Source organism: Crinia signifera, chromosome 11 (genome assembly GCF_055691185.1).
Source record: "Crinia signifera chromosome 11, ASM5569118v1, whole genome shotgun sequence".
Lineage (NCBI taxonomy): Eukaryota > Metazoa > Chordata > Amphibia > Anura > Myobatrachidae > Crinia > Crinia signifera.
The window spans coordinates 112,885,903-112,909,386 of NC_139227.1; the positions used below are offsets into that span (position 1 = coordinate 112,885,903).

Below are 23,484 nucleotides of genomic sequence, written 5' to 3' on the forward strand. Positions count from 1 at the left end.
TAGTCTATGATCTAGTCAAAATTGCCTTGCCTGCACAGTCTATCTACTAAGCAATCTATGCTAGACAATATTGAATAAGCACGAGAAAAACTGGGAGATTTTGGCTAAACGTCTAGGAGACTTTGACTAGTCAAAATCTCACAGTGTGTACACCCTTTTAGATCTAGTAAAAATTGCCTTGCCTGCACAAACTATCATTACTTAGACAAAATTGCTTAGTCAAAATCGTTTGTGCATCAAGCCAAAATCGTTTGTGCATCTAGTCAATATTGCTTAGTCAAAATTGGCCATTAGCCAATATCTCACCGCGTGTATAGCGCAAGACTGACCACTGTAAGCTATGCATTATGGGCCAATTCTAGTCAAAGGGGCTTTAGAAACTAATGGTGTATATTCAACATTTTGTATCTTAAGTGTAGTTCTAATTAGGTAATGGGGCCTACACAATCAGCGACAATTCTGAGCGATGCTAGATGTGTCAGCGCTGTGTGCTGAGCGATCTGTCAGGGCCAGTGTTCTCCGTTGAGAACACTGGCCCTGACCGCCGATTAGAGATTAATATCCAGCATGTTGGATAACAATCGCTGGGCCATAGTGATGCGCGGGGCATTTTCTGAGCGATTAAATTGAGTAACATTGCTCAGAAAATGGCCTGACCAGTACCGTTGAAACTAAAAAGAAATCTTTCAAAACAGAAAAACTACGAGTGAATTATTTTTCATATTTGAAATGTTATAAGGACACATGCTAAGGCGCTGTAGACACTATTGATGGTATATATATATGATTCTGTTTTTGGATCCCTAGAGTGCACATCCGGTTCTATTGAACATATATTGGCCTGTACCCTATTGCTGATTGCCAACAATATTTGGGGCCAACATTGTCAAAACCAGTTGTGAATCCCTGATATGGATTTGTTAAATTCTGTTAAATTCAGCCCTATTTTTAATCATATTTATCTATTTTCGATTACCCTCAATAATTACTGATTCCACCACTTATCGACTTATAGACCGTTATCGCAAGATCGCAGCTCATATGAGATTGTTCCAGTTCTGACAATATATCCAGTTCTGTTACAACTTGTTTCCTAAACCCTTATGAAGTCATTCTGGTGACAAAACACGTTGGACCTGTTACATTGTCTGGAAATTCAAACTACTGGAAATTTTATATTATCAAATGTATTGAATGTTTTTTTTATTAAATATCATCTTTTTATCAATTCCGTCTAATTGTTGTTAGCGCACTCTGAAACACCTTTCTTTTCATCTCTAAAACTTTTGGATCTCGTCTAACAGGGGATCCCTCAGAGGTTCTGCTACTAATCTATTGAGCGCGGTTGGGGTTATTTTTATTCGTTGTATATATATATATATATATATATATATATATATTGTTCAGGCTACATCCCAATAAGGCGTTCTGTCCATGCTATAGGTCTGCTTTAATACAGAACACCATTACCGAGGACCTTTGTACTTATCTTTATGGCAATTTGCTTACAGTATCCCTGCTCCTTTCTTTTCTTAGGATCTTCGGGAGGAAGTAATAGGCTGGAATACTATTAAGTGAACCATTTACAGTAGAACGCGCTTCTCACTGAGAAAAACATCATATAAAGTGAATTGTAATAAATGTCAGTTCTCTGTTTCTTAATAATACATAAAATGTAGCATTTGATGGTAAATCCTGCAGAGTTAATCATATGGGTTACAAATATATGCTTCTTAACTCTCATTTATCAGTATTTCACAATCCCACACAGAAAATTATTAGTCTTTACTAGCTGTGTTCTCTATATTTTAAAGGTTTCTAGCAGAGCGGAACTCTTTCATTGCAGGAAAAAAAAAGGTAGGGTTTTTTTTTGTTTCACAAAAACATATATTTGAAACCAGTTTTTTCACTGTGTGTATATATTTGTGCATAGTATTCAAATGGCTCTATTCAGTGAGTGGTTCTTTAGTACCGGAATTGGGAACTGTATTGAACAATGCTTCTTATTGTCTTATTTTGTAATATTATTTTGTTATTATGCAGCAGATCTGTTATCATGAAGTTACGTCTTCAGCCATTTTTCATACTAGATAGATGTAGAAATACATTTCGCACCACTCTAAAGTTGGGTAAACAAATATATTTTTTATTATTATATATATATGTATTTACTAACCTTTCAAGTAAACACTAGTTATTTGTAGTTTTGTTAACGTGGAACTAAATCCTGCAATCTATATGCTCTGGTGCACAGGTTCTCAAACTCGGTCCACACAGTGCATGTTTTGCAGGTCTCCTCGTGAAATCACAAGAGATATGATTAGCTCCACCTGTGGATCTTTTACAATGTGTCAGTGTGACATGCAGTGGTGCGGAGAGGCACTACACACACACACACACACCCCGGCCGCAGCTGACAATGCCACCACACACCCCGGCCGCAACAGTCTGCCACTGCCGCCGATAACCCTCCCCGGGTAAAAAAAAAAAAAAACATACTCACCGTGCACACTGGCAGAATGCATGGAACTTGCACACTGACTGGATGCGCTGACGTGCAAGAGGGCGGGCGGCTATGAGAAGGAGTGAGAGCACCTGGACTGAATCTGATCATTGCCCCGGGGAACTTATGCCCTATCACAGCCGCTTTAGTGACAGGGGCGTGCTTTCATGTATATTCAAAAAGCTCGTCCCTGTTACTGAGGCACTGCTCTAGGTGCCGCTTCCACATTTTTTTAATGGGCTTTTGCAGCCCTAAGCTCGCCCCACCCACTGCCCGGCCCCTCTCCACCCCGTTTCAGGTCCTTCATCACTGACAGTGGGAGGCAACGCTCTTGGTGCCTCCGAAACAAAAAAGGAATAAAAATTATTAAAATAATATAAAGCATATACTTATGACAGAATATGTGTCTCAAGTATTTTCTTTGTATTATTTTAATTATTTATGACAGGGGATTCACTGCCTCCCCTGACTGCATGTCCCTGCTGTGCACCTGTCGGGTGACCTGCAAAATGTGAACTATGTGGGTTCCTGAGGACCGATTTTGAGAACCTCTGCTCTAATGAATAATTATAACCTTACTGTAGTTGGGAAATATCGTGTGATCAGAGCAGTGGCTAGATGTTTGTAGGTCCCATAGCAGACATTTGTAGGGGCCGTTATGTTCCACCGAATGGTGAAAAATGTGACACGTGACTATGACAGGGAAGGTGGACCCTTACAGCTGTGGGCCCCATAGCAGCTGCACTCCCTGCACCTATGGTAGTTATGCCCATGGCTCAGAGTATGGCTGCGATGTTGCAAGCCCTTTTTCTTAAGCAGAGCCTAGGTTGTGTGTGCACCTGCGTGAATTAGCTAATTTAAGTCTAGGGCAGTGGGATACTAGTACCCCTGGGGGGTACTCTGCAGACCAGTTGGGGGTACTTGAAAATATTATTGGTAATGGTGTTCTAAGTAGAAAAAGTCTACCGATGGTGGATGAAGTCTTCTATTGCCATGGAGATGAGCCACGTTGCTTCACTTCCGTTCCTCTGCAGCATCTCCTCGTGCTTTTACAAAACCGGCTCCAGGGCCGCGCTGCCCTCAGACACAGGTGGAGGAAGGAGCGGCATTAATGCTACAGGCGCTAGCGGGAACTCTGAAGACAGTACACAGCCAGCGGCCAGACACAGAGAGAGACCCGATTCCTGACCGCACATTACGTCTCCGCTACTCCCTAATATAAGAACACGCATAAGAACACAAATACTGGTCACTTCCACTCCACTCGTTAATGTGCTGGGAATATTTCAAATTGAGAGGCGAGGGTACTCCTAAAGGAAAAGCCTAATCAAGGGGTACGGGAGAGAAAAGGGTTGGGAACCGCTGGTCTAGGGTAACCTGCTAATATTATGCCTGCATCTGCTAATGTGTGGTGTAGCCAAACCCAACAATGCCATGGGCATTGCAATGCCAACTACTAATATTGCCCCCTTGGTGAAGACTTTTCTGTTTGTTTTGGATCATTTGTCTACCACCCAGTTAGTAAAACTTCAGAGGATGGTTCTGAGCCCTCACCCACCCTTATATGTGCATGATTTGGCCAATCATTTCATATTGTTTTTCTCAGACGTGGTGGGTAGTTGGGTTTGACTATGCCACACATTAGCAGACTTGATCGAAGGATACATTTGTTCTCAAAATGGATAAAACCGTGCTGCACTGCGGGTTGGGTAAATGTAACGTGCAGAGTAATGCTGGGTACACACCAGGACGACTAGGGCCCGATCCCCACAATCTAGATCCAATTCCGATCAATTGGATGTAGATTGTGTGTTGATTGGGCCCTTTTCTGACCTGGTGTGGACCGATACCGATCCGATGCGCGGTCCCGCGGGTCGGTCGGTCGTTATTGAGATCCTACCTGCTGCAGGTAGGATCTGAATGACGACCATACAGCCGGGTGCGGGTCGCCATCGGATCGGACCCGCTCACGGTGCACATCGTGAGCGGGTCGTGCCCCCCCCCCGCGTCATCGTGAGCGGGTCGGACGAGACACTGACGACCCGCTCACGATGTGCATCGTGAGCGGGTCGTCCTGGTGTGTACCCCGCATGATTTGGGTGGGGTGTGTTCAAACTAAAATCTAAATTGCAATGTAAAAAAAAAGCAATATTTACCCTGTACAGAAAAAAAATAACTCCCCCAAATCTAACTCTTTCTGCACATGTTACACTTCCCCCCCCCCCCTGCAGTGCAGCATGGTTTCATCCATTTTGAGAACAAATCTGTCCTGTGATCAGGTCTGAATTATGCATGGTCTTCCCAATTCCAAGCAACCGATCGAAATTTTGTCTCACTGTTCGTTCATCTATATGGAAAAATGAATCTTTCAGCTGGCATGTTCGTTGATAGCTGCCTGCCCTCTCGGAACATCTGGTAGACTCTCAAAATATGGAGCCCCCCCCCCGCAACAACAGGCTCTTCTCCATCAATTTGTTAATAACCCCTAGGCAAGGGCATCGACAGGTCAGCCGGGTCCTGGTAAATAGGAGGCGAGGCCTCTGGTAGGGGCGTGGGAAAAATAAATGAGAGAGAGCAGGCTGCCACTGCAGTTATCTCTGCTCAGCACAAGGCACTGAGCTGGGGAGAGAGGCTGTGCGGTGGCTGTCTGTCATCTCTCTCCCCACTGCCCCTTGCTCTCTGCAAAGGGGGAGGGGGGTGGGACACGGGCCCCTTCAGCAGACCTGGGCCTGAGTAAAAAGTACCTCTCTGGACGCCGCTGGGTGTATGAGAACTTGCTCTGTTACTCCAAATAACATCGTCAAGCAAATCCTAGGGAGTAGGAAGTGGCACAATGATGCAGTTACAGTGACCATACTCATGACTTTCCCTTATTTTGATAACTTTCCGTTATCTCTGATCTCGTCAAGTTAGACCCACTTCTTTATTCATACCTTACCTTTGTATCTCCTGGAGGATGAGTTGGAGGTTGAGTTTATAAATTTAGACACGCTCATCATTGCCGCACCAATCACCAAATGCAACTACTGTTGCAATCCCATCGCCATGCACATGCATTTAATTCGCTCCCGCGGCTCATAGAAATGCAGATTGCAGATTTTGCGCGTGAATTTAGTGCACCAAACAAGCACGTGTGGCCAGATTGCCGCAACGATGAGCGTGGATAGATCTGTGTGGATTCTTCGCCTTTGCAGTGAAGCAGCTGCTTGGTAAATGTATACAGGCGGCACAGATGATGTCATAGCCCCAAACCTATTAGGTGTTGGTTCAGAGAAATCCAGCACCATATAAGTGGTTCAGAGAAATCCAGCACCATATAAGTCGTTCAGAGAAATCCAGCACCATATAAGTGGTTCAGAGAAATGCAGCACCATATCAAGTGGTGGTGGCACCTGCCTCCTGTGAAATCAGACAGAAAAGGTTTCGGCCACCTTGATAGCAAATATTTTTATTTGTGTCAGAGAAACGCTGTCAGACCCTGGGAGAGAGAAGCATTTTACATTCCGTCAGAGCTGCTATCCATTATAGTGTACAGCAGGGATAAAGTGATGTAACAGTGCCAGTTAAGGTTGGCAGTTACACACACTCTCTGTTAATACAACTGTCAAGGCCATTTCTATAAAGTGTTCAGCAGCTACGTCTTATGGTGGAAAACTTGACACCGCTGCAGTCACAGCTTTGTATAAATCCTGCCAGAGTATCGGTTGGGAAATGAGAGATATAGATAGGATATAAGAGATCTATAAACTCCTGTGAAGGATGTATTTATAAATGGTGAATTGCAATGTCATGTTTATTACGGTGGTTTCTCATGTCATCACTTCAGTGTTCATTAGGTAAACCTGTGTGTTATAAGGGAATTATGTAGCCAGTGCTGTAAATTCTAGGTAGTGAGTGTCGCCGTGGATTTATGTGACCTATATAAAAAGCACTTGGCCTACAGCATCGTGCTTTTACAGGGTCATAAAATGCATCAATGGCTTCTAATATGCATACAGCGTACAGTCGGGAGTATATCATCCCATTAACATTTGCGTTTGTGATGCAGAAAGGGCAGCAAAACTCAGTTTGATCAACCTCAGCCCGAATATCTATTGCGTATAGACCTAGAACAGTTCAGTATTGCTGGCCGACAGGGCAAATCCTACTACTGATCTCTGCTGAATTCATTGTCAACACATTTATCCAATGTTAGGGTTTATTTCCCTTCATTGTGTACAGCCGCACATTGTGTTTCAGGAGACAAATGTTCTGATATTTTTGGATACTGGAAGGAACTGGGTGCCCCAGCAGCATGGATCATAACGTAATATTTGTTGCGGAAGCCATGTTTCATCCCCTGTGATCACAACGAGCATAAACGTGTACTATAGTGAACCTATTGCATGTTGACTGTCTTAGTAGACCATGTCTATCCATTGTCTGGAACTCATTTATACATGCTTCCGCATATTACTGGTATTAAAGCATCACCATGCGGGTGACCAGTCCCAGCATCTATACCTATGCCCTATAAGCTATTTTATTTTTTGTCTTCAGTACTAATAAATAAATAGATTCTATAAAACTATAATTATAGCAATAATACTTCCATTCTTGAGTATAATAGATCAAAGGCATAAAAATAAATTGAAAAGGAAATCAATTAAATTATTAAAACAATTGTCTCATTAAGACGTTCTTCTTTCTTTAAATGTCCATTTCATCCTATTTCATTTGATTTAATCATAATACATACTCTTGCACTAGTTCACCTTCAATATTTACATTCAACTTTTAAATGCCGTGACATCGTTTTGAAGTAGTTTTTACTGTGTACAATATACCTTGTTAAGCTTGGGTACAATCCTTGTTGAACTCAATGCCGGTGTTGAAGTTCTAAGATTCCACCTCCACAGTTTCACCTGGGGTTCTGGTAAGTCGGTATTGGGGTGCGGGTGGTTGGGCATTCCCAATAAAGTATGGTAAAGGCGGAGCATTGCACGGCACTTTATGTGGCTGTCCAGAATGGAGATCTCAGGTTGTAGGTGGATATTTTTAGAATGGGATAAAGGAGTGGAGAGGACACATTTTCAGGACCTTTTCTTGCTATACCCGTCATTTTCACCCTGCAAAATCATAGAACTCTACATCACTACAGGACTGGAAGAGAACAGGTCACGTCCTGTACTTCTAATGGGGCAAAACAGAAAGCACGGCTTCCATTACTTATCTAGCCCCAGTACTAGAGAGCCCATCTGGTTTCAGCTATGTCAGGGAGACCATAGGTGGTGGGGGGGTTTCTTTGCCACAGCGTTAAACACAGGACTTGTGCCTCTCCGGAGTGGGGAAGGGGGAATGTGATATTTAGTAGCCATCACAAGAACTTGATTTACCTTTGGGACAGATTTAATTTCTACCCCTACCTATTTGCCGGTTCATTCCAGCTCCTTTCTTTTCATGTCACTATCAGTATTGTGGGGACAAGTTCTTGTTTTGATCATAAGAATAGAGTAAAGCATTCATAAATGTATTAAAAAGTTTCAAATAAATTCCAATTTTGTGCTAAAAGTACTGTTGTTTTTGTAATTAATTTTTATTAAATTCGTAAAAAAAAAAGGGGGGGTAAATAATTTATTAATACAAAGATTCGACTAAAATTGATAATGATGACGGTGTTTAGAATTACTTCTTTTTATTATTCATTTACTAATATTTTCCTATATAGCACCATTATATTATGTTCCTCTTTACAACTGGGAACAAACAGAAGATGGGAGGGGGGGGGGGGGGGATAATTACCCTGACCTTAACTTTTTTAAAGGACCTAGTGATGTCCTGGACTAGTTGCTAAGGGGGCAAATGCCTCGGAGGCCCTGATAACATCCACCATGGTGAGAGAAGCTTACAAATAATAATCATCATTGTCCTCATTATGAGAATAATTATTATCCAAACTGGGTCACCGCCTTTATCCTAAATCAATACTCATTCCTCTGTTCTTTTTAGTTTGGCTTTATATAATCCAGATAGAATTGTCCTTGGATACAACACAGAGCAGCTTTCTAGAAACTTTTTAACCATAGATAATGTGTACTGAAGTTCTCAATAAATGCTACAGAGTGCTGTGCATTTATTAGGGATTGCCAGAGGAATATTTAAGTTAAGTAACATAAGACCTAATGTGAAAAGTCATTTAATGGTATAATTAAACAGGGAAATTTATTTTTCGTTATCAAAATGTTTTTTTTTTTTCTTAGTGCTGTTGTACTGATTGAGGACGATACGTCTAACCTCCTATGCCACTGCTGTAGAATTTAGGGGACTATTTAGTAAGTCTTGGGTGGAGATAAAATGGACAGAGATATGGTAACCATCCAATCAGCTCCTAACTGTCATGTCACAGGCTGTGTTTGAAAAATGCCAGTAGCTGGTTGGCTGGTATTTATATTCATCCACTATATCCCCATCCAAGGCTTAGTGTATACACCCATCGCCCCATCAACGTTATCACCGGCTACTTTATCACTTCAACGGGCTTCATAAATCTGCACCCTTAATGTAAAAGTGGTTTTTAGTATGGTGTTGGCTAAACCCCTCCCACATTTTATTGAGCGACATAAGAAGAGGTATAAGGAATAATGGTTATAAATAAATAAGACTTTAGAATATCCAGTGTAACTATTCCAAGTGCAATGCAATGAAACATGTCTATTCCTTCAATAAAATAACCACCACCACCCCCTCCCCCTAACCCCCACGGACCAGATATATTCAGCTAGATACCAGTCCCTCGCATTCACACACTATGGCTGACTGGCTAAACACAATAAGGCTTAGTTAATAACATGGTTTTTATGTAATACATTTTCTGTAACTGTAACAATCTAAATAATGATTGTTAATCATCTCAAATGCAATTTTGTAAAGTGAATGTTCCACTATTTTTTACATCAGATTTTGCATTTGTCTGCAAGCAGTGGTGTAACTAGATAGCATTGGTGAAAAATGTATTCAGCACTGATACAGGTTGAGTATCCCGTATCCGAGTATCCGTTATCCGAATTATTCCAAAAAACCATACATTCCAGAAAGTGGAATTTTTTTTTTGCTAAAAACTTACTGGGGACAACTGTAAAAGCACTACTGTGGACATGATATGTAACTGGCACTATATATGTGCAAGAAAATGATTGCTTGCCATTCAAATTCAATATCTGAGATAGTACACAAATTTTGTTTCATGTTTTGAAACCTTGTTTTTTTAACAAATAAAATATATTCGTGTGCATTTTATGTGCTTGATGTGTTTATACAGCATAAATGCAAGATACTTCAAAATACATGATTGAAATATTAAAATATTCCAAAATACGGAATAATCTGTTATCCAAAATTCTGCTGGTCCCGAGCATTTTGGATAAGGGATACTCAACCTGTACTTTGGCAGGGAAGATGGCCCCTCTCAGCTCTGGGCCCCATAGCAGCTGCACCCCCTGCACCTATAGTAGTTACACCCCTGTATATAACACATGTAACTGTGACAGGGAAGGTGGCCTCTCTCAGCTCTGGGCCCCATAGCAGCTGCACCCCCTGCACCTATGGTAGCTACACCCCTGTATATAACACATGTAACTGTGACAGGGAAGGTGGCCCCTCTGAGCTCTGTGCCCCATAGCAGCTGTACTCCCTGCACCTATGGTAGCTACACCCCTGTATATAACACATGTAACTGTGACAGGGAAGGTGGCCCCTCTCAGTTTTGGTCCTCATAGCAGCTACCCTCCCTGCACCTATGGTAGCTACACCCCTGTATATAACACATGTAACTGTGACAGGGAAGGTGGCCCCTCTCAGCTCTTTGCCCCATAACAGCTGCACTCCCTGCACCTATGGTAGCTACACCCCTGTATATAACACATGTAACTGTGACAGGGAAGGTGGCCCCTCTGAGCTCTGTGCCCCATAGCAGCTGCACTCCCTGCACCTATGGTAGCTACACCCCTGTATATAACACATGTAACTGTGACAGGGAAGGTGGCCTCTGCCAGGTCTGGGCCCCATAGCAGCTGCACCCCCTGCACCTATGGTAGTTACACTCATGTATATAACACATGTAACTGTGACAGGGAAGGTGGCCCCTCCCAGCTCTGGGCCCCATAGCAGCTGCACCCCCTGCACCTATGGTAGTTACGCTCTTGTGTACAAGTCATTTTAGATTTAAGTGAAAAATAGTTGTCACTTGTGTGGTACAATGAAGCAATAAAAGATAACATCAGATGCACCATGTTATTATATAAGACTGTGTATAAGAAAGTGTGTGTGTAATCTATTCAATGGTATCTGTTGGAACAGAAAAGTAATATGATAGCTTGCAGTTGGACATCTGTATCGCACAATCTTTCAGTTGCCCTAATTTATTTAAAAATAAATTACAATTAAAACAAAAAATTGGACTTAACGTCCAAGACTGGTAACAAATATTTGCATCACCACGCTAAAGGTTTAAATGAAATAATATAACAAAGGAAATACAAAGGCTTTGGTATGATTTTTACAATCAACAATGGTTAATTCCGATATGTAGCTGTGAACAACTTGAAAACACTTAAGTTGAAAACTCTTGCAAGCACTTTTAATCGGTATAAGGAATGATCTATATGCACAAGAATGATTGGACTGTGAACATATTTATACAATCTATCTAGGAACAATTATAACGACCTGCTGACCAAGAAAAAAAAACTTATGATGCATGAAAATGTGTATAAAACATCTATACAGTTTCCTCGTCAAATATAAATGAAATTAACTTTATTATAGAAATCGTTCTGGGAGATTTCTAGGGAAGACAAAAACGTACATTTTGACATAAAACAAACTGGATTATATCGAAGACATAATCTACCTTTCATCTACCAAACGTCTCTCTTCAGTTTTTCATTATCAATGTTTTGTTTTTGGAAAATAAACGTCAAACTTTGGGGGTTACCAATGGGGAGGAACTGGGTTAGGTTAAGGTTTTTTTTTTATATTCCGGCAACAAGCCCGAGGGAAGTTGATAAAAAGGAGAAACATCCATGGACAAAATGGTGGGGTCGGTATACTTGATAAAACTTTTAAATGCGTGGCTTGATCATGGCTTCCATTAAAAAAAAAAAAATCAAAAACCAAAAAAAAAAATCAAGACTAACGGAGAGCAGATCCGTCCACCCAGCCTGCGTTGTTGTTCTGTTCATCATTACATAACAAAGTCAAGTTTACAAATAGTACATCAAATGGATAAAAGTTTGGATATCAAAATGAAGATTTGATCCAAATGATATAATGCTTTCAGTGTGCAAATGTCCGTTGTGCGGTCTTTCCAATGTCATCGGTGCACAGGCGCTGTGCAATGAAGTCTTTTAAAATTGTAAATTTTTTTCCAGGACAGTTCTCAATTTTTTTTTCTTTTGTTGTTTATAAAATACTGCTGAACATCCAACTGTTCTCCATAAAGTCATTGGTTAAATTAACACGATTTTTACTGTAGTCTTGGCCAGTACTGAGACATGTCAGATTCACTGCCGGGTACTTGTACTGGGACTGACACTCCAGGGGAAATGAGACCTAAAAAGTAATATAAAAGAAATATAAATATATATATGTTATTATTTTAGGCTATTATACCCCCCACAATACACGTCTCATGCACGCTGTGATTTTTGGAAATTCATATGAAGGTTTTCTATTACGCATAGTTAGATGCAGGGCTTGTGTTATGAGCATGCATTGTTTGCAGAGTGTGACTTTTTTGTGTGTGTTTCAATGTTGTCGTTTCTCTTGATCGGTGCACTGGGTATTAATGTGTGGATATCCCATTCAGCAGTAGCTGTGTATGAAGGGTGGCAGAGAGGGTGGAAAATAATGGAATGCCTACCTGTAGAGGCTGTACCAGAGGCGCCCATTGGCTGGCTGTTCATGTGTGTCTGCATGTGGGGAGGTGTGTATGTATCATAGCTCCGCCCATTCACAGATGGACTTGTGGGCAGCATGCATGAGTAGGAAGAGGTCTGGCTGGGTACAGGGGGCTGGAAGAAGAAAGAAAAGCAATATTACTGCTCAGTGCCATTTGTGATGTATAAACACAATCACTGCACCTCCTGTATCCAACATCTGCCCATTGGAAGAAAAATAAATTGTGTGTGTTATGTGTCTGCGCCACTGGTCTACATAGGCTACTGGTTGTGTGGATGAACAACATGTATCGTGAAGACACCATCTGCAAGTAAGCGACAACTCCCATGTGGATGTGAAATTGTGGGAAATGTAGTCCATGGATAGCTGCAATGTTGTTCGGTGGGGGAGAGAGTAAGGGTCGGCCTACAAGGAAGCAACCTCGGAAAATGTTGGGAATTCTTTTGAAAAAATTCAACTAGTTGACAGATCTAGTATTGTTTAGAAAGGACATGCAAAGGTTTATTGTCATTTGTGCAAGGAACAAAAGGGGCATCATTCAAACTTGTACCCCAGGCAGCATAATTGTTATACCCCCTGGGTGGGGTTATTATTTAAAATTAATAAGGTGAAGTTTTATAATGTAGTAAAAAGAAAGAAAGAAAAATAATTGCATGGGAAGGGGTCTGCAGATACACAGGCCACATTATTTAATGACGAAATAGGGTACCAATACTAAGCCAGATTCGGTAAAGCAAAAAAGGAAGCCATTTTGTGTCTGGAACCAAATTACGTTACTATGCAGGGGGAGCAAATACATTTATATTGCTTCTCTGCAGGGTAATTACTGGCTGGTCTTGCATGTAGCCCACAGCTGATTTCGTCAGCTTTATATTTACACACCCCACCCAAATCTAACTCTCTCTGCACAGGTTACATCTGCCCCCTCTTGCCTGCAGTGCAACATGGTTTTGCCCATTTGTGTTCTTTGTGACAAAGCTTAATCAGGCCCTATATATGTAATGTCAACCGCTTAAATATAACGCTAGTTATCCTCGAGTGACTGGCTAATGGTGGGATTGCAGGGGTATGCCAGCTGATGTAAAGATGACCATGCTCGGAACTAAGTTTGAATTTCCATTTATTTTGTCAATATGAGTCTCGTGGTTTCTGATGATAAAATCGGCAATACCGAGGTATATATACTATTGTTTCTTAGATGTACTGGTGTTATAAAGATACCGGGAGTAGACATACTAAAGCTTCTGAAACGGAGAACAAGTGGTGTTGCCCATGGCAACCACATTCTGTCTTTTGGCAACTATGGGCAACACCTACGCTTTATTTATTTTTTTATGTTTTAGAATCTTCAGTAAATCTACACCCGGGAGAGTATGAAGCTTTGTCAATCAAGCCTTTCGTGTACAACCGGGGAACATATCAATCAACATCGGATATATCTATGTAATGAATGCTAATAATTCCTAATCATAATGATACACACAGAAGTGCGAAATTGGGGCCTTGTCTGATATAAGGTCATTTATATTTTAGATTGGCATTTGTGTTTAGCTACCTACTGATTTTTTTATACATCAGTACCAATTATTATTACTACCATATTTACTATTACTATTAACATTTACTTTGTACAATGCCAGTATACTCGCAAGTGCTTGACCGATTGCTATAAACACAGTTTTAAAAGAATATATAGAACATTAGGGGTTAAATGCCACGGGCCTGCTGCTACAGCCATATTATACTGGATACTTAGAGGCGCCGTATCATCCAATCCACAGCAATGCTAGTTACGGTTTAAGTCGTGTTTGAGTTTAGAAAGAGAACTTATGAAAGTTTTATGTGAGCTGCGCGGAGCGTTGTCAATTGGCCAGAATAGAGTAGTTGAAGGGTAATAGGCGAGAGATGCTGTCTCGTCTGGTCTATGGAGTATTTGGTAAGCTTGTGGAAGAGGGGGGGGGGTTTATCAGGGAAAGCATGGCGGATTGGGGGCTACAGTAATATCTTTTATTAGAGAAGAAGTGAAGGAATAAGTGTACATAACAAATGATATCTATTGGTTATCAGAAATCTGCTGCTAAGGGGTGTGTTATCTATATTGAGAAGGTATATTTTCTAGTATTGGATTTGCTCTTTTCTACAACTGGCCAAATAAATAAAAAAAAAGGCCAGAGCTATATTTAAGAAACGGTAAAGAAATACCCACCTGCAATGTATGACTCCTAGGGGAAGACGTATAAGCCTGTTGAAGTGATAAAGTGGAAGGTTATAATCCAGCACCCAGCCAGCTCCTAACAGTCATTATTCAAACCTAGCCTGCAACTTCACAGTTAGCATCTGGTTGGCTGCTGTGCGATGACTTTTAAACGTTATTACTTTACCAGGCTTAATACATCCGCCCCCTAGTTTGGTCATCGTCCTTTGTACTGAACTAGACTGTCCCCATGTGATTGATTTTGCACATTTGTACATGCCGCTCAGCCCTGTGTGTGAGATCATTGGCTGACAGGTAATACCGGAACCCTAGCACGCAATTTTGAATATTAGGGAGACCGTTATTTCTGAAAAACTGGGTCTCCCTAATTTAGTGATAACCTGGCTGAAATACGCACACAGCCAGTTAGTCCATGACTACCCAGATCATGGTAAGTCATCTCCGTGAGCACAATAGACAGTAAATTGTCCTAGGAGCTCTATGGGGAGAGGAACTGGAATGTGGGCAATGAGCATGCAGCATCAGACATGACTCATTTAGGCCATCTTCATTCATAATGCCAAAACGTCTAGCAAACAGTGATGACTAAATCATGTAATTTGCTGTTATGCTTTAGTATTACGTGTTGCTAATACTTTCTATTGATGCATTGTGACCTTTACGGGAATCATCCTTGTATGTTTTACGTGAATGAATGTGGTTACCGCATTATGCACCCACATCATTCAGAATGATGTCACATTAAATGGTAAAATATCAGGAGTGACAGATCTTTAGAACATGTTTTATGGCTAATTATATTCAAGAATATGGATGTTCCATTTTACAGGAGCAGATCAGATAATAGACACTGCCTCTGACTACAGACATAATGTTAGTATTAAAGATTTATGTTTTACGCAGGTATACAGCAATGGCAGGTTCAGGTAACCTAGAAAAATGAAGGCTATTTATATAATAGATATTCCTTGTTTCTACCTATTGACATCTGCAGAATGGTGTTGGGGGGAGAACAATGGGTAAATAAAACGATAGAAAATCGACACAACTTATTAATTATGAAGGGGTAATGAGATACTATGTATAGTTCTGGGTTCTACCTTGTGTCATAAATTATACACTTGCTCCTCCTATATAAAGATTAATAATAATAATAAAATTATTATTATTATTATTATTATTATTGATAATAATGATAATGTTATTATTTGCTTAAGTCAATTAACAAATTTAATGGTTACATTATTCTAACATTATGGGATAGTCCATCTAAAACAACTTAAGTTTTTAATATATTTTTTTTTATTTAATTTTTACTGAATTTGTTATTTTAATTACTAGAAGATGAACATAGAGGTTTATTGAAGTAAAGCTAACGAAATAAATTATAAGAAATATTATAAATATTGCGGATACTGATCCAGAGATGTGTGTTTTCATTGTGTGCAAATCTTATTTTAATGTGGGTATGTTAGATAACCAAGCAACATGCATTCAGCAAAAAAACAATCCGTATGCCCCGAACACTGTACTAGTAATAATTGTATAAATAAATGCTATAACCATCCGTGATGATAATGCACCAGTAGCAGGAACGCTTTTAAACTGATAAACAAGGCAAACAATTTAATTTAAGTAGAAATGTCTACCACAAGTGTATCACTTAGTATGCTTTGTGTAATGTTTGTGACTACTATTATTACAATAATGGCTAATTGAATTATAAGCATATTTGAGGCCCAGCATTTAAACATAAGTGAAGCACATGATGAATACTCACTTGCATAGGCAGGTTGTTGGACATGGTGAAGCTAGGCATAGGTGGCAGTGCACTGTAAGTGTTTGTAAGAGCTGTGTCTGTCCTCCCGAGCATAGATCCCGACGTGAACGATGACACTGTAGAGAAGAAAGACCGAAGTTACCATGCGCATCTCGTTGTCTGCTGCTCATGTTATAACAATGCTCTGATAGGGCTACACCTCATTTATTCAATTAGCATAAAATAAATAATAGTCATGGAAATTTTGGGCTACAATTCCAGCGTAATAAATGGTAAATAGGGGCATCTTTTTTATTTTTATTTAAATAAACTTGGAATTTCAATTCCAGATGCGCTATTATTGGGGGTTTTTTAACCACTTAATAATTAGGAAAAAAAAAACATGGCGAGGAATTAAATTAGGAAAGTTAAATGCAATAACTTTTTTTTTTTGGTCACAAGGCCCAATAAGTAAGACGACCTCCTCTCTGTGTCTCACCTGGTGTAGTGGGCTGAGGAATGGGTTGGTAGACACTAGTGCTAAAACTACTGCTTATAGGAATGTGACTCGGTGTGTTACTGGCTTGTCTCCTCTGGTTCCGCAGTTTCTCTTCTCTTCTCCATTTTGCCCGTCGATTGGAAAACCATACCTAGCGAAGAGAGGAGATTAGAGGGTGGTCAACCAGGCCTTCAACGTATTAATGCAAAGTCAAGTATCAAAGGGGGCTTACATCTGCAATAACCCTATTAGGGTCACTAATTCAGCCGTTACCGACCGCATTGAAAACAGATAACATCAAGACAGATCCGACTTTAAAACAAGTTGGATCTGTTTTGTTGAAAACTGCCTTTTTTCGTCATCCGCGTCCGTTTTTGCCGACATGACCACATTCTGATACTCGACAGCCGGAACAATGAATTCCGGCTGTCAAGTTACAGTTGAGCTGAGCGACAATAAGAAGCACTTGTCCCATCTGGTCTGTCCTTTGTCGGGAGATGGTATATTTAAAAATTTTGGGAGGAAACCGTGGATACGGGGAGAATATACAAACTCCACACAGGGAATCGAACCAATGACTTTAGAGCTGTGATGCGATAATGCTAACCATTACACCACCATGTCGGTTTGATACTACCCAGTTTGTTTTATCACTGTTTCCTATTGTAAAGCGCAACAGAATTAGCTTTGCTATGTAAGGATCTGTGTATGTATATATATATATATATATATATATATATATATATATATATATATATATATAACATTTTTGTGTCTGCAGAACCTCTAGAGATTCACCAGGATTCCTGTTAATGAGTACAGAATCCTACAATGGTCATTAGGTCTTTCATCCTTCCCTGCACAGCGGGAGCTCTATAAGTAAGGCTATGCGCTCATAGGTTTGCATCTCGTATCTACTCGGCCCGTTACGTGTGAAAATAAATGGAAAGCATTTTACACTGAGGTCAAACATCTCTTTTAATTACATAGTAACAGTTACCTGTATCCTAGCTTCTGGCAAATCTATTTTGGCAGCTAATCTTTCTCTGGCAAACACATCAGGATAATGGGTGCGTTCAAATTCTGCAAGCATACAAATGTACAGGTTAGTTAAGTAGAATGCACAGGTTTTATTATGAAAGATTTTAAACATTTCCAATTAGCCAGTGCGCTCCAGTAGCCCCTTGATCTTAGTCTTATTCTCTGTGCTGAGAGTGGAATTATTGGTTGAAATGGAAATATGGATCGCGTTTGCCGCTTCCTACAGAAAACAGCATTTATATCACCTATCATTTCCAGAATGGAGATAAAGAAGATTTACAGCTACAGGCTATAAAATACCATCAGCTGATTGGCTGGTACTTTGTTTCTCTCAGTTTTATCTCTTTCCAAGATTTGATAAATCTCCCCATATATATCTGGTTGGAGAATACATTCATGTATTCCCAACATATGTTTGGCCTTTTACGCTAAAACAGGCATAACCAAATGATTGCCCTCCAGGTGTTGTGAAACTACAAGCCCCATCATGCCTTGCCAAAGTTTTGCTATTAGGGAATGCTAAAACTATGACAAGGCATGCTGGGATGTGTAGTTTCACAACAGCTGGAGGGCCACTTTGGACATGTCTGCATTAAAACCGTTATCCTCTTATATGCATTTCTGATGGAACCTACCTTTTTCTAGAGCCTCTATTTGTTCCTGGGTAAATGAAGTCCTGTTTCGTTGTAGTTTCCTTTTCAGCTGAAGCCTCATTTGCGCTTCATCAGAGTCTTCGCCATTAGAACTGATGGAATTAGTGTTTTCCCCAGCACCTTCTTGCTGTGGGCATCCATCTACAATTAAACAAGATAAGATTATCTCCGAAACATGCAACATGTTGTACAAAATATGTTAAAAAAACATTTTTGTAAAAATATTTTAAATAAAGCTGCATAACTAAAAAAAAAAAAAAAGATTAAAAAAATTATAATAATGCTTTGGTTGTGAACTGACAACTGCCCAGTATTCTGGGAGGAGCTATGCAAATGATCTCATCACCTCACCCAACAATTTGCATTGTGTACACAATTTGCCATTGGATGATATTAGCAATATCATCCAATGGCGGATAAAGTGCAGTAAATATATGAGATGTAAAACAAACACGTGAAATCTCTACTAGTACAATTACTCTTTTTTTTAATTTGTTAAAGTTTTGCTTTTAGACTATTCACAGCAATTGCAATCAATTAAATGTTGATAGGTTTGCAGCCAATGTGATTAAGAACGCAAACCAAGCTTGTAATCTCTAAAAAGAAATATTTATATAGTTTAAAAAAAAAAAAGAATTCCGCACAGTCAATTTCATGTTTAAAGGTTCTGAATTTAGAAGTGCGAGCATTGTTCTACAATTTTATTCAACCATTGTATGAGTGCGCAATTCCCTGACACCTATTACAGCGAACAGTTGTAATTATATCATCAGCAAGAACAGCCTATAATTGCAGAAAATGGAATTTTATATTTAGATAAAGGGACTGTCCATTCTTTGTAATATGGTGTACTTGTACTGGGAAAAGTGTGATTTCTCTGATTATAAAAAAATAAAAACCACCCAAAAAAAAAACCAACTATAATTTTAAAAGCTGACTTTAGCAACTAAACAAACACACACATACGGTAACTTTACACTATATATATAATGAGCAGACGAGTTTATTGTACCACTTACTCTAATTCATTATCACACCTGTAGTTATTTATAATTAGTATGTCCTTAGAACGCAAATGAGATATCCGAGGTCTACCCCTTTATCCATTTCCGCGAAAAAGCTTTTTACCCAATACATCAGTATTTGTCCCTTTTGTTATAGTGTTGGTTGTGTTTTATTTTTGTTTTCTTTTGCTTTTTATTTAATTATTTAACCGTTTTTTTGTTGTGTTGTTTTCTTTTGCTTTTCTATTATTTAACTGTGAATTATAATTACAATAAAGAGGTTTTTAGTATTATAGATTTTCTTGTTGTTCAGATATTCCCCCCCCCCCACCAAAAAAAAAAGTGGAACCACCTTCTTCTTCTTTTTTTTTTAAAGAATTTGTACCTTTTGTAATTAAATATTGTGGGAATTAACATCAGAGGGATAACCTGCCACAATGGTGTGGCCTTCAAAGGGTTAAGGGAATTGTGACAGAATCTGGTGGGCTCTTTTCAAACACTTTGAAATGTTTTAAAACCCCAAACATTCCCTTCCATTTAAATGGTCGGATTCATCTACAGTGAGGGCCATATGGAGGTCTGTACTCCTATTGAGCTGATCACCAACACATGAATGGAATGGGAGCTGCTTTTCAGCAGGGCACAATGACAGCAGAGTAAGAGAAACCATTAAACACTCGGGCCAGGGGGATTGGCAAACTTCCGTGGGTAGAATTTTGAGGACACAATCGGGGCCCAGGACAAAAGGATTCTCTTGAAAACTCGCAGTGATCTATATTGTATCACAAGGGGTCCAGTCAACAGACTGTTCAAGGCAAGTATGTTAACCTTTAGGCACAGCAATCATTAATCACTGTCCCCTGGGCTGGCCTACTCAAAGCTATATAGGATTGTTGTTAACTTTCTATAGGAGAGCAGAGGGAAGAGAAGAACAAACCACCTAAACGTGTCAATGGGATAACTCCATACACTGCGGCTATTTACTCAGCAGCAGCAGCAGAAAAGGCAGAAAAGTACTTAGTTAAGATTAGATAAGCTTCAACTCACATATTAACACACAAGTGTCGCTCTATTTACTCGTCAAATCTCATGGGCCGCTTCTTAAGTGTTCTGGCACTAACGTCCGAGTGTGTTTGTTTATTGGTGTTTGTGTACAGGCATTTGTGTATGGGATAACCAACAACAGTGACCCCTCCCAACACCCCCCACACACCCCTACCGTACCCTGTATACAGTACAGGTGCCCCTACAGGAGTCCTCAATATTCTATTTCTTTCTATCTCAGGGCTGTCACCTGGAATTTTGGGTCCCGGGACTGATTTTCTAGTCGTCGTCGCACCACCCCCTTCACTTACCGCCCGGCTCCCCTATCCCCCCCTTCCGCTGTGTTGCCTGCACTGCTCAGTGGCCGGACATCAGATTCAGGATGCTGGCAGCCAATTAATATGAGCCAATCAGAGCTAATGTACCGGTAGCCGCTCTGTTTGGCTAACGGTACGCTAGCTCTGATTGGCTCACCACCCGATGCCGCATATTAATTGTCTGCCAGCATCCTGATGTGAAAAGGTTTGCGCTCCGGGATCAGGGTTTTGTTCAGTCACTGGCAGCATGGCACAGTGGAGGGGGTTGTAGTGGGCAAAATAGTGGCCTGGGCCCTTCTCTCCCACAGCATCCCCCTAATGTTATCTTAATAATTGTTGCTCTGTAGTACTAGTGGCTAATACGAATGCTGGGACTTAGAGTTCCTTTTGACATGCCTGTGCAAAAATTCCCAACCTCGGGCTTCAAGGAACACTAACAGTGCAGGTGTTCAGGATATCCAGGCTTCAGCACAGATGGTTGCGTTAAAATAACTGAGGAACTAATTACATCACCTGTGCCCAAGCCTGGATATCACTAAAACCTGGACTGTAGGTTGGGAATGGCTATGCCACAGGATGAAGGATTAAGCTGGATCTTGTTGTTCCATATGAGGATAGGGGCTGCCAGGGAATGCTGAAACTTGTAGTGTGACAAGCACACAATACATTTCATAGTCTAAGTCCCTACATTTAAATATGTCAAACTCCATCTGTGTACTATAATAATCCCAACTACCCAGGATAAAGACCAAAGAGAAAACGTAAAATAAGTTTCAGGTTTTCTTCCATAATAATGATGTATATCCTACATCCAAAGCAGGAGGGGGCTGCAGACTAGTGGTACATAGTGCTTATATACTATTTCCATCACAAAAAGATGGAATATGTGCCTAGATGAGTGGGGAGAGGGGATCTCTGCCTGGATGAGTGGGGAGAGGGGATCTGTGCCTGGATGAGAGGGGATCTCTGCCTGGATGAGTGGGGAGAGGGGATCTGTGCCTGGATGAGTGAGGAGAGGGATCTGTGCCTGGATGAGTGGGGATCTGTGCCTGGATGAGTGTGGAGAGGGGATCTGTGCCTAGATGAGTGGGGAGAGGGGATCTGTGCCTGGATGAGTAGGGAGAGGGGATCTGTGTGTGGATGAGTGAGGAGAGGGATCTGTGCCTGGATGAGTGGGGAGAGGGGATCTGTGCCTGGATGAGTAGGGAGAGGGGATCTGTGTGTGGATGAGTGAGGAGAGGGATCTGTGCCTGGATGAGTGGGGAGAGGGAATCTGTGCCTGGATGAGTGGGGAGAAGGGATCTGTGTCTGGATGAGTGGGGAGAGGGGATCTGTGCCTGGATGAGTGATGAGAGGGGATCTGTGTGTGGATGAGGGGATCTGTGCCTGGATGAGAGGGGAGAGGGGATCTGGGCCTGGGTGAGTGGGGAGAGGGGATCTGTGCCTGGATGAGTGGGGAGAGGGGATCTGTGCCTGGATGAGAGGGGATCTGTGCCTGGATGAGAGGGTAGAGGGGAGCTGCGCCTGGATGAGAGGGTAGAGGGGAGCTGCGCCTGGATGAGCGAGGGGAGCTGTGCCTGGATGAGAGGGGAGCTGTGCCTGGATGAGAGGGGAGCTGTGCCTGGATGAGAGGGGAGCTGTGCCTGGATGAGAGGGGATCTGTGCCTGGATGAGAGAGGGGAGCTGTGCCTGGATGAGAGAGGGGAGCTGTGCCTGGATGAGAGGGGAGCTGTGCCTGGATGAGAGGGGATCTGTGCCTGGATGAGAGGGGATCTGTGCCTGGATGAGAGGGGATCTGTGCCTGGATGAGAAGAGATCTGCGCCTGGATGAGAGGGGAGCTGTGCCTGGATGAGAGTGTAGAGGGGAGCTGCGCCTGGATGAGAGAGGGGAGCTGTGCCTGGATGAGAGAGGGGAGCTGTGCCTGAATGAGAGGGGAGAGCAGTGCTGGGAATGGGAATCACTCCGGAGTCCTATGTGTCTTGATCAGTCAGGCGGAAAACCAGCTAACAGATCCGCAGGCGCAGGGATCAGGCGCATCTGCTGCAGAGAGAGAATGCCTAATTCCTACAGAGGGCTTAGAAGGGGAAGAAGAAAAGTGTCTCAGTCTCAGTGATCCTTAAACCCCACTAAATCGCTGGAGAATGTTCTCCCGGACAGTGATGTCTCTTTTTGTCCTGTCACAGACCTCTGTGTCTATTATTTCCCTCACTGCTTCACGGTGGTGCTAATATTGGGAACATATTTGTCCCCTCTGAGACCTCACCCTGCCTTATGCTTTCTGGGTAATGGACTCCTATGGAATGGCAACATCCCTGAGCAAGGAAATCACATTAAGGGAAGAGAGAGGAACATTAATATTCTAAGAGAAATATGTCCTGCATTCCATGTGGGATGGGAGAGTTGTGTGCTGCAGAGGCTGCTCTACTCTACTTCCACGCCCCGGCCAATCAGATAGACAGATACATAGATAGATCTCTAATAAATATATATATATATCCGATAGATAGATGTC

At 41.3% G+C, this 23,484-nt stretch overlaps 1 protein-coding gene across 14 annotated transcripts in view; it reads right to left on the reverse strand.

Annotated features, from left to right (window-relative positions):
• Nucleotides 1-10,711: 10,711 nt before the first annotated feature.
• PAX6 (paired box 6) overlaps nt 10,712-23,484 on the reverse strand; it is a 36,070-nt gene continuing 23,297 nt past the window's right edge. For 5 of the 14 annotated variants that reach the window (XM_083164275.1, XM_083164269.1, XM_083164271.1 and 2 more), the window contains 7 exons: nt 18,589-18,747; nt 17,913-17,995; nt 16,913-17,063; nt 16,435-16,550; nt 14,646-14,681; nt 12,402-12,552; nt 10,712-12,091 (listed from right to left, as the gene is read on the reverse strand). In XM_083164275.1, the coding sequence (XP_083020401.1) occupies nt 12,006-12,091; nt 12,402-12,552; nt 14,646-14,681; nt 16,435-16,550; nt 16,913-17,063; nt 17,913-17,995; nt 18,589-18,747 (782 nt within the window). In that variant the 3' untranslated portion in view covers nt 10,712-12,005. The remainder of the gene's footprint in view (nt 12,092-12,401; nt 12,553-14,645; nt 14,682-16,434; nt 16,551-16,912; nt 17,064-17,912; nt 17,996-18,588; nt 18,748-23,484) is intronic. The other 9 variants (XM_083164274.1, XM_083164272.1, XM_083164276.1 and 6 more) reach the window with 6 other exon arrangements.